The following is a 17,520-nucleotide window of genomic DNA, read 5'->3' on the forward strand; positions in this document are numbered from 1 at the left end:
CTCAATAAATTGTCATAAATATTTTTACTAGATTTTAAGTAAGCAAAAAACAAACATATTATTTTCAGTTTCATTAAACTATAAAGGGGACTAAAAACCAAATTTTATCAACCTAAAATAAATGAAGTTTAATTTCTAATTTTAAATCAAATTTTTATTATAAAAACATAATTTTTTAAATAAGATAGTAAATTGTGGTATCATTGTCAATAACCACATGCATTTTTTAATAACCATTTGATTAAGACAATTTGTGACAAAACCTCTGGTCACGATCTTTTAAGTATAATAATTGGACTCTTTCTTTATGATAATTATTATTAATTTTTTATTATTTTAAATATTTCATAAAAAACTATAAATAAGAAAATTCTCATAAATTATGCTAAAAAAAACATCTTAGGAAGTGAGAACAGAAAAAATAAAAATAAATCGTTATACAATAAAAACAAATTTTATTTTAAGTGACCGGGTGGAACAGACGGCAAAACGGTAAGTATTATAGAGAGGTGCCTCGTCGCATTCCCCGCGAATGCACCGATTTGTAACATTATTGGCTTGTGACTTTTTTTCCTGCCACGCCCGTTGGATCGTTTAACTGTACCTTTTCTTCATATTTTTTACAATTTTAGATACTGTACTTTGTAAAATCTTAAATTTTCTTACGATTTTGACTAAAGGCATTTTTTGGTTAGAAAGCAAAATAATTGTAATTTTGTTTTTTAAAGTTAAATTCATACAGTGTTAATTTTATAAAATATAAAAAAATATATTTTTGGCGGGAGAACTTGTACGTTTTGAGCCAAAAATTATAATTTTCCTTTTTTGAAACAGCAAAAAATAATTAAAGGCCTGGCTTCAAAATAGCTGTAAATTTTTAAAAATTTGTAGTGCAAAATTGTCATAATGAATCAAAGCAATAGTTAATTATCATTAAAATCTTTACCTGTAAAAAAACTTTAGACAAAAAAAATATTCCTTTTTTTTAAACAAACTATATATTATATATTGATGACTAGCCAATGCTATCTCGTTTTAAACGGGATTATAAACACGATGTCTTTCCTTTTTCTCAATCTGCATTATATATTTTGGCTTGTATGTATTGTCCAAAAGTATAAAATGCACTCTTTATCAATAGTTAAATTTTGCAATAGTCATTGTCGTTTCCTTTATTTAAGTTTTCCATCTCCTAATTTTATAGAGTTTAAATGGTTTCAGTAGCCAATTAGATTCGTACTTTTGACAACCATGTGACGGGATGAAATTTGATGGCTACGACAATCACTATTTTATGATATAAATTATCAAAATTAAAGAAAAATGCACAAAATATTGCGCTGTGCTTACAGAAATAAACTATATATTGGAGAAAATACCCAAAACCGCACGATTTTTGATATACTCAAAAAAAACTTTATCCCTATTTTGCACTTTCATTCTGTAAAAACAATGATTTAAATTCTTGTTTTTAAAAAAAAATAACTTTTGCAAACAAATAATGCTAAATTTTAAAATTGTTTTGTTTAAAATTCTAAATTAAAACTTGTATTATACATTAAAATATTTTTATTCGTATTTGTAAAAAAGAGAAATATCTAGTAAATTTTTTAACATTGTTGTTGGTTGATTTCTCCAAAGCATATACCTAAGGAGATATATTCTTACTAATGAAGCTGTTCTATTTCTGTAGGGCTTATTTCTTTTTAACCCCGACCCGTTTTCTTCTACAGTATTTGTATGCACATTACCAACTTTATTTAAAAATTCTTTTAAATGGTTCACGGTTTTGTGTGCAAAATAATAAAGTTTTAATTGGAGTAGGCTTTCCAACTGTCACTGTAAATTATAGAATATGGTAAGATGTATTTAAACATAATATTTTTAAGTTCTGTTCTATTTCTTTGCATCACCGAGCATAACAAAATTCTACGAGTATGGCGCTTAACTACGCCAAAGATCCAAACTCTCTCAACCATATGACCTCCATTATACTTCCTCCTCCCCAGCTTGCTTTCGTCGATCTCTATCATATTTCCGTTCCCCCCCCCCAAATTGATGCTCTCATGATATTTATTATATATTAATTCTTTATTAAATTTGTAGCAATTTCTGATCAAATTGAAGCTTATATTCAATCAATCACTTTAAAGAAAACTCTTGAAAGTGTCTTGATGGAGTTCAGACGAGAAGCAGATCTGACAATCGAGGAACCTAGAAGGGAAGAGAATCTTGGGCAGTAATTTACCCACGTTAAAATCATATTTTGATGACATAAAAACTAATAACAAATTTAACCTTTAAATAAAATATTTGTTGTATCAAATTTGTAAATCACTGCAGAGACATAATTTTTTAGTATTCTTGTAATTCTTGAAATAAGCTTGAATGAAAGATTGTTAAAAATAAATCAACAATTATTAAAAAGGTCGAAGGAGAAACTTTAAGATAAAGAAAACAGCATGTTTAAAAATAAAATATCTTATTTTACAAAAATTGTCTTTACAACGTACCATTGATATGCCATATTGCACAATTTCTGATTCACATTTTTGGCAACAACATGCAAAAACACATGCTCGAATCATATTTAAAATTTCTTCATATTGCTCCTCCTGTTGTAACATCAAAAGATAAGGGAAAAAAAATTTTTTTGAGTATATCAAAAATCGTGCAGCTTTGGGTCGCTTAACCAAAAAATTGTTGGATCATTGCGATTCTTTCTCCCAGGGAGGAAAAACCGCAGTGTACTTTTTTTTATTTTTTTACCCTTATATGAGAAGACATTTTTTTCAGGAGACAATTTTGTCAATTATTGGTATTGATATAAATTGACCTATTAACTTGCTTAAATCCACAGGATTGATTAAAGGGAGCATGTGTTGTGTATATTGCTCTAGAGGTATGGATTGGCGAGCTCGTAGTAAGATCAAAGACAAATTTATTTGGAAGTGCGAAAACAAACAAAGTCTTAAGTTTAAAACTATACTTTTAATCAGAAACGATTCGTTTTCTGAAAAAAACACGAATTGATTTACAAATGAGAGTATACGTCATTTACCTTTGGAGCATAAACAATTTGCATAAAAACATTGACGTTTTAACGCGACTAGGACACGATAAGGTAACTGAAATGCGCAGAAGTTTTAGAAATGCATGTGTAGAGTTCTTTATTAGGAATTCGATTTTCCTTAGTGGTCCTGGCATTATATGCCGAATTGGTGAAAGATTGTTTGTTCACAAGCAAAAATATCATAAGGGACGAATGTCAGAACAACAAGTCTGGGTTTTTAGGGAAAGTTGATACAAGTTATGTACCGACAAGAGGATACATGGAGATTGTAGCCCAAAGAGGTAAAGCCACCTTCCTTTATACTATTCAAAGAATATGTTTGCCTGGTACGATTATTTATTCAGATAAGTGGGCTGCATATAGAGATATTACAGGCTTAGGATTTCAATATTATACAGTAAACCATTCTTTAAATTTTGTCAATCCTGATAATGGTGTCCATACGCAACATATTGAATCGTATTGGAATAAGAATAAAATTTATATTAAAAAAATGAAAGGCGTTAAAAAGAAAGACTTAAATTCATATCTTGCTGAATATATGTGGCGTGAAAGATTTAGAAATAACAAGTTTTATAAATATTAGAATGTTTGACTGTAATGAATGAAAATAATTAAATTTCGTTATTTTTTTTCTGGGGAAATGACCGCACTGATCCAAATTGTTTTTATAAAATTTCGAAAAATTGAAAAAGCAAAAAAAGAAAAAAATACTACAATTTGATTAGATAATTTATTAAGAAACTTAATAGATATATTAAAAAATTGGCGCTACTTCATCCCCTTCCTGTTTTTTTAGAAAAATGATTGGCCACAAAAAATTAAAATCTAAACATTTTTAATAGTTTATATAATGCAGCCCTAAGCGTCTTGTTATCGTTGTTTAAACGTTTCTTTCCTTCATTGCCACTCATTTAACAAAAATTAATTCTCCCTTTATTAATACCGCCACTTTTTCTATAAGCATGCTTAATATGTGACCACGGGTTTTCAATTTGGTTCGTATGCGCTTCTTGAGCATTAACAAACCCAACAGAGGGGTTTACCACTCGAGGAAAGATCCAAATAAGGTAACAACCCCGGGGTAAGATGGATAACCATCGGTAACAATGATAGATCCAAATACAACATGTTTTTCGAACATATCTAATATAGTCGGAACCTTTATGTTAGAAACAAGCTTTAGAACAAAGTTCTTACAACTTCCCTCTTCTACACCACCCACAAACCATTGTACGTTGGGTTTGTTGTCTAGGGTACTAGATGGATTAGGTATTAACTCCCCATTACAGATAGCAGTTTCGTCAAACTGCACCCCAATACCTTCTCCACCTATTTTAACCATTTCTGGCTCTTGTTCGGATATTACTTGCAAGGTCAGGTCTTTATTTTTAATGTAGGTGTTCTCCGAACAATCGCAGAAATCAATAACCTAAGCTAAGGTATAATCATATGCCCACCAATACATTCCCCTAAGAATTTTTACAAATTCTATATTCGAAGAGCCCGATTTAAACCCCTTCTTTAGTCTTGCCTTTAATCTGCATGCCTTAGAAGAGCATCTGTAAGCATACCCGTCTATATACGTGGCAGCCACCATAATCTTCATTCTTCCACCACATCTCAAACAAATTATTTCATGTTTTATTAAATTGTATTTAAAAAAATCTAGAGTCTTAGAGTTTTCTAGTAGTATATCATCGTTAAATTTAAAATTTTCTCTTTTAGATTTTCCATAATAGGGGTTAAGAAATAATTTTTTTTTACCTTTACTCTATCTTTCACCCCCTTTCGAATAACTACGTTCGCTTGAAAAATATCTGTACGTAGCTATTCGTAAGGGAGTGAAAAGATAAAGTAGCGTCAAAAAATTCATATTTAAAGAACCTATATATCTAATTATTGTTTTTTTACAAAACCTGTTTAAGATCTTGAAGGGGAGGGGAGATTTATTTAAATAACTATTAATTAAAATTAATCTATAAATATAGAAAACCAAAAGAGGGCGAAGAGAAAAGAAACATAAATAATGTAAATAAAATTTTTTTTACCGACACACACTTTACATATAGAAATAAGGTAAAAATAGTATGTATACACAAAACATTTATTGAAATTATCAAAATACAATTATTTCTTAGATTAAATTAGCCAAAAATTCTTTATATATTAAATTCATCAATTTTTAATAAAATTGTTTATAACATTAAATTCATTGTCATCGTAAATATTCCATTATAGCTTGCTTAATTTCATCACGCCCTTTGTCTAAAAATTTTTCTTTTTGCTGATTTAATTTATCAGTAAAGTACTCTACCATATAGGAATAATCATTATTATCAAATATTAACTTTGTACTAATTAGATTTAAAATTTCATCTAGCGTTTTAGAGTAAAATTTTCTGCTAAGTAATCTTTTTTCAAAAAATTTAAAACATTCCAAAATATGATCTTCGAGCAATAATAAAAATTTAATATTTTTTTCTTTAAAAATATCTTTTTCTTCAAAATAAAACTTATAAAAGTAGTCAAATACTCTCGTAATTATATTTTCTAATGTATCTATCTTGTTTATCATCAATAATAATTCATTAAATCTATCTTTAAGAAATGAGACAAGTAGCAAATCATTTTTTTTGGTACATCGTTGCAACGTGGAAAAATCATAAAATCGCAATGTTTTGTCACCGATAAAAATCATATCATTTTTAATCAACTCATCATATTTTTCCGTTTGTATAAAATAGTCTTTCAAATCAGCATCATATGATGTTTTTTCAGTTTCTGTCGATACTGAATCTTCGTAGGTGTAACTTAATTGTTGAAATTTTCTCCCGATTTTATTAATATTTTCTTGTTCTCCTTCGTAAACCAACTTCATATCTCCCATCTTTACTGTAAGTTTATCAGTAGTTTCTAAATCTATAATTGAATAATTAAAAGTATTAACTAAAGTATAATTTACATCACTTTTCTTACCGATAAATAAAATATCATTGGTCATAAGAAATATATACTGACCAACAAATTCATAAAACTCTAAAACCCTCTGTCCTGTATCAAAGCTTGATATATCAGTTGTAAACTTTTTTAAAATCCCTCTAAAATCTCTTAATTTTTTTTTGTCGACTGGCACAACATCTTCACTCTGAAAATTTGTGCGATAGTAAATGTCTCTTAACTCTGTTAATTTATTGTAAACAGATTCATAGGTATTAAGAATGTCGAGAAGAGAATCAGAATTTTGCAAAAATACCTTAAAAATTTCTGTCTCAATATAAGATTTTGTTGAGTTGGTTTTATCCTTTTCCATTTCTATTACCGCCTTTTCGTATGTAGGGAATGTCTCATTCAAATGCGCAACAAGATTTAGATTTTTATATTTTATAAGTTTTGAATTTAGATTTGACATTTTAAGGGATAAAAATTGTTAAAGTCAAAATGCTTGTTTACTAAGTTAAACTTTATTTCAATTTTTTATAAGATTTATATTTTATTTTTACTGTTATATTAAATATTTATTTCTATTTTAGGCTATAAACGTGCTTTAAAATACTTATAAATTTAATTAAACAAAACTAAATAATAAAAAAGTCAAAAAAGTGACAGTAAACGTTAATATACTGAATTTATTTTATTTAAAATTTTAGATTATTAAATTTAAGCTCTTCCCACGATATCTTTTCATTTATCAAATTACAAATGATTCCTGATACATCTGATATATTTAATCTAACTTGTTCCATACTGTCCCTTTCTCTAATAGTTACCTTTTTATCAACAAGAGAATCATTATCAAATGTCACAAAATAAGGAATACCAATTTCATCGCAGGAAGCATATTTTTTACCAATACTACAAGATCTTTCATTTACTTCTGCCACAATATTATAATCATATAACTGATCTAAAATATTATTTATATATGAAGTAAAGACGGCATTTTGAACTACATAAGAAATAATAACTTTTGTTGAAGCTATTTTAGGCTTTAGTTGTAAAACTGGTCTACCACATTCTCTTAAATAAAAAGAATGTTCCAGTAAAATATACAAAATTCTACCTATACCAAAAGATGGTTCTATAACGTCAGGAATATCCTTCTGCTCGTGTATTGTAGTCCTAATCTGAGAACATTCAATTTTGTAACTATTTTCATTAAAAACAAAATTGATATAAAATTTATCATTTTCTTTAAACATGTTATCTTGAATAAATTTACTAGATAACGAATTTAACTCATTAGAAAACTGTTCATAGTCTTTTTTAAGTATCTTAATCCATGACTTTTTGTCGATTATAGGCTTCAATTCTTCTTTTATAACCGGAGGAATACACTTCTCACTAAAACAAAGCTCAGTTCCAGATGCTTGCGAATGGCACGTTAGATCGTAGGCTGATCTATCAGCTATACCGACGCATTCTACCCATCCAAAGGATGAATATATCTCACAATCCCAACAATCTTTAGCGTAATGTGCCATCTCATCCTTCTTATGTTGTCTAAACCTTATTAGTGTAGAATCAATACCAATATTGGCTAAGAAGAGGTAAGTTCTTCCCATAAAATAACCTAAGATCTCATTATTGATAATCTTATTATTCACTGCATCTTCTAGAGACATTTTAACTTCTTGATTATCAAAACATAACAGTAACACCAACGTATTGACAGTTTTAAACTTTTTAAACGTTTTTTCTTTAGGATTGACAAAGTATTCAATTTCTGCTTGTTCGAATTCACGCGTTCTAATAAGACCGGATCTAGGACTAATTTCATTTCTAAATGCTTTACCAATAGTTGCAGAACCAAAAGGTAATTTTTTATTATTAAATTCATATAACTTTTTAAAATTTAAAAATTGTCCTTGTGCGGTCTCGGGCCTAAGAAAAACAGAGTGTCCTTCTTTATATCCAAGATTTGTCTCAAACATTAAGTTAAATTTTATAGAAGGAGAAAATTCATTACCATCAGGTGTTTTTATATTGTATTTTTGAATAATTTTGTCTATATCTTTACAGTTCATACAATCAACCATTTTTATTTCTTGTGAAATTTCATCTGAATGCGGTAATTTACTTAAAAATGCTTCAATATAATGATCAGCTCTATACGATAAACCGTTATTTTTATCGCATATAAGAATATCGCAAAATTTATCGACATGTCCACTAGCCTTAAGAACAGAATAAGGTAGTAAAATAGAAGATTCAACTTCGTATAATTTGTCATAGTATACAAAATGTTTTCGCCATTCAGAAGTAAAATTTTGTTTTATTCCGAATAGTACAGGGCCTATATCATACAATCCTGATACCCCACCATATATTTGTGCTGTTTGATTCAATAAAAATCTTGATTTTATAATTTTTTCTAGCTTTTCGGTTTCAAATTTTTTCATAAAAAAGGGTTTGCAATAAATAATATTTTTTAATAGCTAGTTTTAAATTTTTGTTATAATTATTTTAGTGTTTTAAAGTAATGTTAAAATAAAAGATGGTGTTTAAGAACTAAGTGCAAATATATATAGCAAATTAACTACGTGTTGCCTGTGAAAATCTTAATAATTGTTATACCATAAATAATTAAAAATATTTGATATGTAAAAGATAATGTTAAGAGAATTTAAAGTTTTAAGGTGGTGGCAAATAAGCTAAAAATTTAATTTAGTTAACTAAAATTTTATCCATTATTTTACAAAACAGTATTTAATAAAAGTAATTTCTACTTACTCGAGTATAAAAGCTTTATAAGTCGCTCTATTTATAAAAAGCAAACAAAAAAATTACTTTTTAAAATTATTTGTAATAAAAAGATAAAAGTAAGAAGAGATAATTATCTGCATCGTATATCGCAAAAAACAGAATTTTAGTGGAATCTGTAAATTATCCAGAAACAATTCTTTAGACTTTGGATATAATTTAGTAATCAGATACGTTCAGAGATTAAAATTAATATTTTCTATTAATAATTAACATTAAAAAACACAAATAGGGTTGTTTAATTATAAAACTTTAGCAATTCAGATATTTAAATAAGAAAAATGTTTCTAAAATGCCAATTATAATTACTGTCATACACTCAATAGAAAAGATTTTTTAATGTACAATCTTGCTTCTTCACTCTTTAAATTTTTAAAAATATTTTCTATTTCACTAGTCAAACAATTATACAAACTTTGCTGTGTGTAAACTATTTTAACATATCACACATCAAACATATCTCTAACGATTTCTTGCAGATATGAATCAATTTTTAATACAAATATATTGGAATGTCTAAATTTTTATAAATTATCCACTTAAAAATTACTAACTTAACAATTTAATTTCATTTGCATTCAATATGTTCACACCCATAACTCTATTTTGCACCTCGTATTAAATTAAACTCTTTCAATATATAAGAACTTTATGTACCATCCTTTTTGATTCACATTATGACAACTTTTGAACTTTCTTAAGGGTCATCATCGAGAAAAAAAAAATTTTACTTTTCTGTATGCTTATAATCTCTTTTAATATTGTAGATTATAGTTAGTTACAAACATACATCATAAACTACATGAATGTTAATTATTTACTGAATTTTATATAAAATGTGATATAAGTTTTTACAATTTGTAGCTCGAATTTCACATTTAATATTTACTTTATAAGTTACAAGAAACATTAAAAGCTTAGTATCACAGCCACTAAAAATGTATTAAGTTAAATGATTTTTTAAAAAATGATTGTCCTTTTTTTGTAATTTTGATAGGTAAAAGTAAAAATAAGTGACAGTTGGTAAATATTTACAATAAAACTTTTAAAAAATTGCAGATAAGCTTTATTCCGCTCAAAAAAACCGATTGTGTAAACTGTTCAATATTTTTTTTTCATAAAAATTTTTATGTTTACTTTTTTTACCCTTAAGATGGCTTTTTTAAACTACGAGAAACTGTTTGTACAAACAAAGAAGATTCCTGAAGCAAGAAATGTAATAATAATTCCGTATTCTTACACCAATAAAGAATATTCTGACTGTGAACCAGAATATCTTGAATATTTAAAATCACATAATCCTGGTAGTGATATAAGTTATACGGTTAAAAATAATAACATTATTTTATTTGTATGTTTTATACGCAAGAATGAAGACGAAGAGGAATTTAAAGCTTGTGTGTCTACACAAGGTGCAAAATGTTACAAAAAAATTGTACATTTTGATGAACCTGTAAATTTTATACTTGAAGAAATGGAATACATAAGAGATTTTATATCAGGTATAGTGCTTGCCTATTATAAATATAATTTTTTAAGAGAAAATGACACCAAAAATTTTCCAATTTCAATATTGTCCGGATATCCTGAGTACATAAAAATTTACAATGCACAAAATTTTGTCAGATTTCTCGGTGATACACCCGCTAATTTAATGACTCCTTCACTTTTTGCGGAATATGCTTTAAAATACTGCAACGGAATGAACGTTGAAATTTTTGATAAGAAATTTATGATTGAAAATAATATGAATTTACTACTAGGGGTCGCTAACGGATCCAATGAAAAACCAAAAATTGTTAAAATTACTTATAAGGGCAAAAACGAAGAGAATATCGATGTATCATTAGTCGGCAAGGGAATTACTTTTGATACTGGAGGTATTTCCTTAAAACCTTCTGCTAACATGGCCGCTATGAAAGGAGATATGTTAGGAGCGGCTACAGTGTTAGCTACTATTAAATTAGCAAATGATCTACAGCTTAAAATAAATATTGAAGCAGTTTTACCACTTTCAGAAAACATGCCTGGTGGCCGTGCCACTAAACCGGGTGATGTACACGTTGGTATGTCAGGTATTAGTGTGGAAGTAGATAACACTGATGCGGAAGGAAGACTGATATTGGGGGATGCATTGACCTTTGCTCAGAAAAGTAATCCTGAATATGTATTTGATATTGCTACGCTTACAGGTGCCATTTCTGTGGCTCTTGGTGAAGATTTTTTGGGTTATTTTTGCAATAATGACGATCTTGCGCTTCTCATTCAAAATGCTAGTGAATCGTCAAGCGATCCTGCGTGGCGAATGCCACTTTCTTCTTTATTTTTATCTAGTATGAAATCAGATGTAGCTGATCTTAAGAATGCAGGTGGTCGTAAAGGTGGATCATGTACTGCTGCTATTTTCTTAAAAGAATTTATTAAAAAAGATGTTAAATGGTGTCACTTTGATATTGCCGGTGTAGACTTTGATCATAAAAATACGACACTCTATGGGAAAGGTATGACAGGTAGAGGATTCCCATTATTATTTGAAGTTATAAAAAAACTAAGTGAAAAAAATAATTTTAAAACTATAACAGATTTTAAATAAAACATTACAAGTTTTTAAATATATATTTAATTTAAACAATCTTTTTTAGGTTGTTTTATTATGTTAAGAATATAAAATTCTATAATTAGTCGATACAAATGTTTACCAAAAATAATATCCTGTCAAATAATAATCATTTAAAATAAATCAAAATTTTAACCCTTATGTTTTGGTTCCTGTTGTTTTTATCTTTGCAATGTAAAGTTAAAAAACCTAACAAAAATGCAGTTAAAATCACTAAATCTAACAATAGTTCAGCAATAAAAGGAAGATTTTACATTAATGTCCTTCCAGCACCACTAGAATTCGTGCTGTATAAAAATGAGATACCCAAAACTGTTGAAAATTTTGTTCAACTGTCTACAGGCAAATTTAATCCAAAAGTTACTTACTCTAATACTAAATTTCATAGGCTTATAAAAAATTTTGTGATTCAAGGTGGTGACATAATCAATGGTAATGGAACAGGTTCGATTTCAATATACAATGGAAAATTTAATGACGAGTCATTTTTATATAAACATGAGTATGGTTCAATTTCTATGGCAAATTCTGGACCAAACACTAATGGATCACAATTTTTTATATGTTTTGATAAGATCCCCCATCTCGACGGTAAACATGTAGTCTTTGGAAAGGTTGTCAATATTGAATTACTCGATATATTAAACAATATTACTACAGATAAAGCTGATAAACCAATTAATGATGTAATAATTCAAAAGATTGAAATTGATGAACAAGAAAACGAACGTGTTTTATAATTAAAAAAATATCTTTATTGATTTTAATGATAGTGTAATTTTTTTAATTTAGTTATATTGAAAAATATCATTTTCTGTTTTTACAAGTAGTTCATTCATATTCTTTTTTATAAATTCATCATCAATTTTTCGTTTATTAATCATACAATTCATTAGTTTAGTGTCCATCTCTTTAATAAAATTATAAAAAATACTTTCTTCCAAATAAATCTCTGTAATTATATTATCTATATCTTTAAATATATCTTTTTTATTAATTACAATCTCGCAAGCATAAAAATAGAACTTATTAATAAATCTTATTAATTTATAAAATCCAAGTTTCCTACACAAATATTCTAATTTTTTTATTTTAAAAAAAAATTTAAAAATTTTACTAAGTTTTAATATATATTCTTTTTCTGGAATGTTATAATACAACAAAAATCCCTTTTCAGTTAAAATAATCTCTAATTCATCAATTTTACGATTAAAAGTACTCTTAACGGTCTCGTGAAGAACGTAAGTGTATGTCATTTTTGTCATTTTTTTAATTTCTTTAAAATTATAAAATAAATTTTCTAAAAAATCGCAGCGCTCTAAAAAAAATATCTGTTTTAAAATTTTTATATGATGTTCTGGTATTGTCTTCTGTACACTAATTTCTTCTTTAATAATATTTGGTATTTTTTTAACTAAACGAAGTGTCATATAAATATCATACATACCTATATAAAACGATAATACATCGTCACTCAGTGATACAGCTCGCTGTCTGTAAACATCCCCCATATCACTTTTAAGATATAATTGTGCATTGTAGTGTATAATTTCTAATAAATTATAAATATGATAAGGAACAACCTCTTTGTAGATATTTATGTTAGTAAGAAATCCTAAAGCGATTTTACGAGTAGGAATATTAATTTTACCATTAATATTCACTAAAACAAATATAAGAGATAATTTAGCAGGCGTTAATTCTATTGTATTAAATATTAAAAATGCTTTATAAGATCGTTGTCTAATTCTGTTTGCAAGGTACTCTATATTTATATTCTCTGATACAGAACTTGTAATTGAATAAGTTTTTAATAAGATTTTTTTATTAAATCTTTTATGTATTAGGATTGATAACCTTTTCACATGTTCATCCATAAGGGTTTATTTTTTATATTTTTAACCCTATGAATTCTGAATACGAGGATGCGTATGTACACAAATTTTATTCGAAATACGCTAAAAAATTTGATGTTACAAGATATAAAACGTGGCCTAAAATTTCTTCGTTTTTGAAAGTTTACGATAAACCAGGGTTTTTAAATCTAGATGCGGGATGTGGCAATGGAAGGAATTTACCACGAACAGGAGGCGTGTGGATCGGACTAGATTATTCAAAAGAACTTCTTAATTGTATTGTTGATAAATATTGCAAAGTCAATGATCAAAAAGATTTGGATTGTGGTACACTTTCTAAAAAAAATATTTGTAAATCAGAATTAAAATATTCTTTAGTACACAAATCTAGTAGTACTCCACATGTTTCTTTTAACTTAATAAGAGGAGATTGTCTATGTCTTCCTTTCAATAGCAATACTTTTGACATAATATTAAGTATTGCTGTCATACATCATTTTAGCACACCTGAAAGACGAACACAAGCCTTACAAGAAATGCACAGGGTTTTAAAACCAACTGGCCGAATACTTTTATACGTCTGGAATGAAGAGACCAAATTTCAAAGCAAGTTTAAGCAGATAAAAAATAAAGATTATTTAGTAAGGTTTAAAACTTTTGATAGATATTATTATTTATATGACCATAAAGAACTAGTAGATGCATGCGTTAAAAATGGATTTAATGTCGAAGAGAGTGGAATAGAACAAGAAAGTATATTCGTTATATTGAAAAAGCAAATATAAAAATTTTAATATTTATTCATCCAATAAACAGGTGATCTGCGAGCTTTTATTTTTTAATCCTGTCAAACATATTTCACTTTTAAATTCATCAAACTCCTTTGTTTGCAACTCTTTATTATTGTCTAAAAAATTTATCAGATGAGAAAGTTCACTCTCAATTTCGAGATTGTTTTTGTAAGTTTTTAATAATCCTTTTCTAGAATAATCAGCATCAGTAATCAATGTTTTTAGATTAGTAGATGTTTTCTTTACCATGTAAGTTGTAAATTTAAGATTTTCTAAATTTATCTGGTGTATCATAAAAGGGTTAGTGAAATAACAAAAAAAAACACACCCGGTACGGGACTCGAACCCGCGACCCTTAGGTTAAGAGCCTAATGCTCTACCAACTGAGCTAACCGGGCTTAAAAAGCTTATTTTGTAATGTATACTTAAATTTATCAAAAATTTTGAATAGCAACATAATTTATATTGTTTTATATTCATGCACATTTTACGAAAAATTGAAAATTTGGTTGCTTGTTTGTAATTTTGTTGTGTAAATAATTATACAATACAGATTCAATCATCTTAGTGGTAGATTTCAAATCAAATGTCTTGCTTAATAAAAAATTAAATTAGAATATCTAAAGGAGTTTTTTTAAAAACCACTTAAGAAAAAACTTGCTTTATATTGTTAACTTTAATAAACCTGTGTTTTACTTATAGAACATTTTTATAGCAGAAAGACATCACTGCTATTTCTGTCAAAATTTCAAAAATTAAATATCCACAAAAAAACGAAAAAAAATTTAAAAAGTGAAAAAGTTAAATTTTTAATTAATTTTTTCCATTCGTATATTTAGTTGATTCATTAGAATTAAGAGATGATTCATTAGAATTAGATGATGATCCATTCGTATTAGATGATGATCCATTCGTATTAGATGATGATCCATTCGTATTAGATGACGATCCATTCGTATTAGATGACGATCCATTCGTATTAGATGATGATCCATTCGTATTAGATGATGATTCATTCGTATTAGATGATGATCCATTCGTATTAGATGATGATCCATTCGTATTAGATGATGATCCATTCATAAGTCCAGTTAATCCACTCGTATATCTAGTTGATTCATTCATAAGTCCAGTTGATCCATTCATAATTTCAGGTAGTAAACTTATAAGTCTAGTTAATCCGTTCGTATTTTTTTTCACACCAAAATTATTATAATTAGTCGTTCCATTTATAAATTCAGCTGATCCATTCATAAATTTATCTAATCCACTTGTAAGTCTCGCAGATCCATTCATAAATTCAGCCAATCCATTCGTAAGTCCGGCAGATCCATTCATAAGTTCAGCTAATCCATTCGTGAGTTTGATTGATCCATTCGTAAGTTTTGCTGATCCATTAGTATATCTCGCAGATCCATTCGTAAGTTTGGCTGGTCCATTAGTATATCTCGCAGATCCATTCGTAAGTTTGGCTGGTCCATTCGTGAGTTTGGTTGATCCATTCGTAAGGTTGGTTGATCCATTCGTAAGTTTGGCTGGTCCATTCGTGAGTTTGGTTGATCCATTCGTAAGGTTGGTTGATCCATTCGTAGGTTTGGATGTCCCATTCGTGAGTTTGGTTGATCCATTCGTAAGTTTGGATGTCCCATTCGTGAGTTTGGATGATTCATTAATATATCCCGTTGATCCATATGTATTTCCAGTTAATCCATTCATAAGTTTTGCTGATCCATTCGTAAGTTTGGCTGATCCATTTGTAAGTTTAACTGATCCATTCGTAAGTTTGGTTGATCCATTCGTAGGTTTGGCTGATCCATTCGTAAGTCCAGTCGCTCCATTAGTATATCCCGCTGATCCATTCGTAAGTCCAGTCGCTCCATTAGTATATCCCGCTGATCCATTCATAAATTCAGCTAATCCATTCGTAAGTTTGGTTGATCCATTCGTAGGTTTGGCTGATCCATTCGTGAGTTTGGCTGATCCATTCGTGAGTTTGGCTGATCCATTAATATATCCGGTTGATCCATCAGATGATTTAATTGTTCTACTATCACTATCACTATTATTATTTTTACTATTACTATTATTATTTTTACTATTACTACTATTATTTTTGCTATTACTGTTAGACATATTTAAATTAGGATAATTAATTATTGATATTTATATAAAGAAGATGTGACGTGTCACAAAATCCCCTCGTTATAAAATTTTAGCAGCTCGTTTTTCCCATCCTCTAATTAAAAAATCATTTTTATCTATTTTTTCTAACTGTATTATATGTTTTTAATTAAAAACCCATTTATAGTAAATACATAAGCATCATTAAAAAGTATACCCAAAACTTCAACTATAACTCCAAACTAAGGCTTTTCTTTAAACTTATGTATATGGTCATAAATTATCATTAAATCATTTGATTTTACTTAATATACATGAATTTATTAATAACTCTTAATATGTTCCAATTCTAATTTCAAAAATTTTTTGCTTCATTAAAAAATTATTTTTGACTTTTATTGCTTCTTTCGGTGCAATTCAAGTGACTATACCTTTTTGGTTAAAATCATACAACACATTATCTTTTTATTAGATAATCTAAGTTTTTTATTCTGTTTATTAATTTCTTTTGAAATGATACTTTAAACTTTTCAATTAGAGCAATGATAATGCGAATAAATTGTGTGCGCTCAAAAAATAATCTGACAAACTGACGTTCCTCCAATAAGAAATAATCAAAAAACAATTAAATTATTAAAATGATCATAGAGTGTGTAATATTTTGCTTATTTTTGTTATTAGATTTTTAAAGGATTTGCCTACATTTCTTAGCAGAATCTGAAATTAATATTTTTGCATATCATCTATATATATAAAAAGTTTGAATCTGAACAGTTTTTTATTTTTTAACCTTTCTTTTTTTAAAATTATGAGCAATATTTTTTAAAGAAATAACAATTTTTCATAGTAAAGTTTATTATGTACAGCTTAATATTTTAAATGTATTTTTTTTAGTTTAATTCAATTATTTGAATTGTAAAATGTGTGCCATCACCGAATTTATTTATCAAAAAAATACAATTTTTAGTTTTATATAAATACATACAGAAATAAAGACATACACACATAATTTATACAAAAAATACGTATCATATTCGTACTTCCGTTTTAAATGGGACAGCACAGGCTAGTCTTTCTATATATATAAAAAGTTTGAATCTAAACATTTATTTATTTTTTAACCCTTCTTTTTTTAAATTTTGGAAAGCGTTTTTTAAATAAATAACAATCTTTTATAGTTGATTATATAATATAAAGCTTAATTTGTCTAATATATTTTTCCTTTAGTTGTTTTCAATTATTCAAATTGTAAAATGTGCATCATTGTCATTTTATAATTAAAAGTGTGCAATGTGTTTT

At 27.5% G+C, this 17,520-nt stretch overlaps 13 protein-coding genes across 13 annotated transcripts; 6 read left to right on the forward strand and 7 right to left on the reverse strand.

The window, feature by feature from the left end:
- Positions 1–1,323: 1,323 nt before the first annotated feature.
- Positions 1,324–1,461, forward strand: AAJ76_790001324 (hypothetical protein; the record flags this gene model as incomplete). Its single annotated transcript, XM_024476403.1, has 1 exon — positions 1,324–1,461. One exon carries the CDS (start codon positions 1,324–1,326, stop codon positions 1,459–1,461), a length of 138 nt encoding a protein of 45 aa, XP_024330102.1.
- A 959-nt stretch (positions 1,462–2,420) lies between these two features.
- On the reverse strand, positions 2,421–2,627 carry AAJ76_790002627 (hypothetical protein; the record flags this gene model as incomplete). Its single annotated transcript, XM_024476408.1, has 1 exon — positions 2,421–2,627. One exon carries the CDS (start codon positions 2,625–2,627, stop codon positions 2,421–2,423), a length of 207 nt encoding a protein of 68 aa, XP_024330103.1.
- A 250-nt stretch (positions 2,628–2,877) lies between these two features.
- AAJ76_790002878 (hypothetical protein) lies at positions 2,878–3,033 on the forward strand (the record flags this gene model as incomplete). The annotated part of the gene is made up of 1 exon (XM_024476409.1): positions 2,878–3,033. One exon carries the CDS (start codon positions 2,878–2,880, stop codon positions 3,031–3,033), a length of 156 nt encoding a protein of 51 aa, XP_024330104.1.
- Positions 3,034–3,332: 299 nt separating this feature from the next.
- On the forward strand, positions 3,333–3,659 carry AAJ76_790003333 (hypothetical protein; the record flags this gene model as incomplete). The annotated part of the gene is made up of 1 exon (XM_024476410.1): positions 3,333–3,659. The coding sequence occupies one exon, from the start codon at positions 3,333–3,335 to the stop codon at positions 3,657–3,659; it is 327 nt and encodes a 108-aa protein (XP_024330105.1).
- Positions 3,660–4,115: 456 nt separating this feature from the next.
- AAJ76_790004418 (hypothetical protein) lies at positions 4,116–4,418 on the reverse strand (the record flags this gene model as incomplete). The annotated part of the gene is made up of 1 exon (XM_024476411.1): positions 4,116–4,418. One exon carries the CDS (start codon positions 4,416–4,418, stop codon positions 4,116–4,118), a length of 303 nt encoding a protein of 100 aa, XP_024330106.1.
- An 873-nt stretch (positions 4,419–5,291) lies between these two features.
- AAJ76_790006485 (leucyl aminopeptidase) lies at positions 5,292–6,485 on the reverse strand (the record flags this gene model as incomplete). The annotated part of the gene is made up of 1 exon (XM_024476412.1): positions 5,292–6,485. One exon carries the CDS (start codon positions 6,483–6,485, stop codon positions 5,292–5,294), a length of 1,194 nt encoding a protein of 397 aa, XP_024330107.1.
- A 226-nt stretch (positions 6,486–6,711) lies between these two features.
- AAJ76_790008475 (glycyl-trna synthetase) lies at positions 6,712–8,475 on the reverse strand (the record flags this gene model as incomplete). Its single annotated transcript, XM_024476413.1, has 1 exon — positions 6,712–8,475. The coding sequence occupies one exon, from the start codon at positions 8,473–8,475 to the stop codon at positions 6,712–6,714; it is 1,764 nt and encodes a 587-aa protein (XP_024330108.1).
- A 1,514-nt stretch (positions 8,476–9,989) lies between these two features.
- Positions 9,990–11,429, forward strand: AAJ76_790009990 (cytosol aminopeptidase; the record flags this gene model as incomplete). The annotated part of the gene is made up of 1 exon (XM_024476414.1): positions 9,990–11,429. The coding sequence occupies one exon, from the start codon at positions 9,990–9,992 to the stop codon at positions 11,427–11,429; it is 1,440 nt and encodes a 479-aa protein (XP_024330109.1).
- Positions 11,430–11,593: 164 nt separating this feature from the next.
- Positions 11,594–12,193, forward strand: AAJ76_7900011594 (peptidyl-prolyl cis-trans isomerase; the record flags this gene model as incomplete). Its single annotated transcript, XM_024476402.1, has 1 exon — positions 11,594–12,193. One exon carries the CDS (start codon positions 11,594–11,596, stop codon positions 12,191–12,193), a length of 600 nt encoding a protein of 199 aa, XP_024330110.1.
- A 48-nt stretch (positions 12,194–12,241) lies between these two features.
- On the reverse strand, positions 12,242–13,330 carry AAJ76_7900013330 (gamma-tubulin complex component 3; the record flags this gene model as incomplete). The annotated part of the gene is made up of 1 exon (XM_024476404.1): positions 12,242–13,330. The coding sequence occupies one exon, from the start codon at positions 13,328–13,330 to the stop codon at positions 12,242–12,244; it is 1,089 nt and encodes a 362-aa protein (XP_024330111.1).
- Positions 13,331–13,359: 29 nt separating this feature from the next.
- Positions 13,360–14,094, forward strand: AAJ76_7900013360 (trna (uracil-5-)-methyltransferase trm9; the record flags this gene model as incomplete). Its single annotated transcript, XM_024476405.1, has 1 exon — positions 13,360–14,094. The coding sequence occupies one exon, from the start codon at positions 13,360–13,362 to the stop codon at positions 14,092–14,094; it is 735 nt and encodes a 244-aa protein (XP_024330112.1).
- Positions 14,095–14,106: 12 nt separating this feature from the next.
- AAJ76_7900014394 (hypothetical protein) lies at positions 14,107–14,394 on the reverse strand (the record flags this gene model as incomplete). The annotated part of the gene is made up of 1 exon (XM_024476406.1): positions 14,107–14,394. The coding sequence occupies one exon, from the start codon at positions 14,392–14,394 to the stop codon at positions 14,107–14,109; it is 288 nt and encodes a 95-aa protein (XP_024330113.1).
- A 519-nt stretch (positions 14,395–14,913) lies between these two features.
- Positions 14,914–16,233, reverse strand: AAJ76_7900016233 (phage infection protein; the record flags this gene model as incomplete). Its single annotated transcript, XM_024476407.1, has 1 exon — positions 14,914–16,233. One exon carries the CDS (start codon positions 16,231–16,233, stop codon positions 14,914–14,916), a length of 1,320 nt encoding a protein of 439 aa, XP_024330114.1.
- Between the last annotated feature and the right edge of the window lie 1,287 nt (positions 16,234–17,520).

Source organism: Vairimorpha ceranae (genome assembly GCF_000988165.1).
Source record: "Vairimorpha ceranae strain PA08 1199 chromosome Unknown NODE_79, whole genome shotgun sequence".
NCBI classification, from domain to species: Eukaryota; Fungi; Microsporidia; family Nosematidae; genus Vairimorpha; species Vairimorpha ceranae.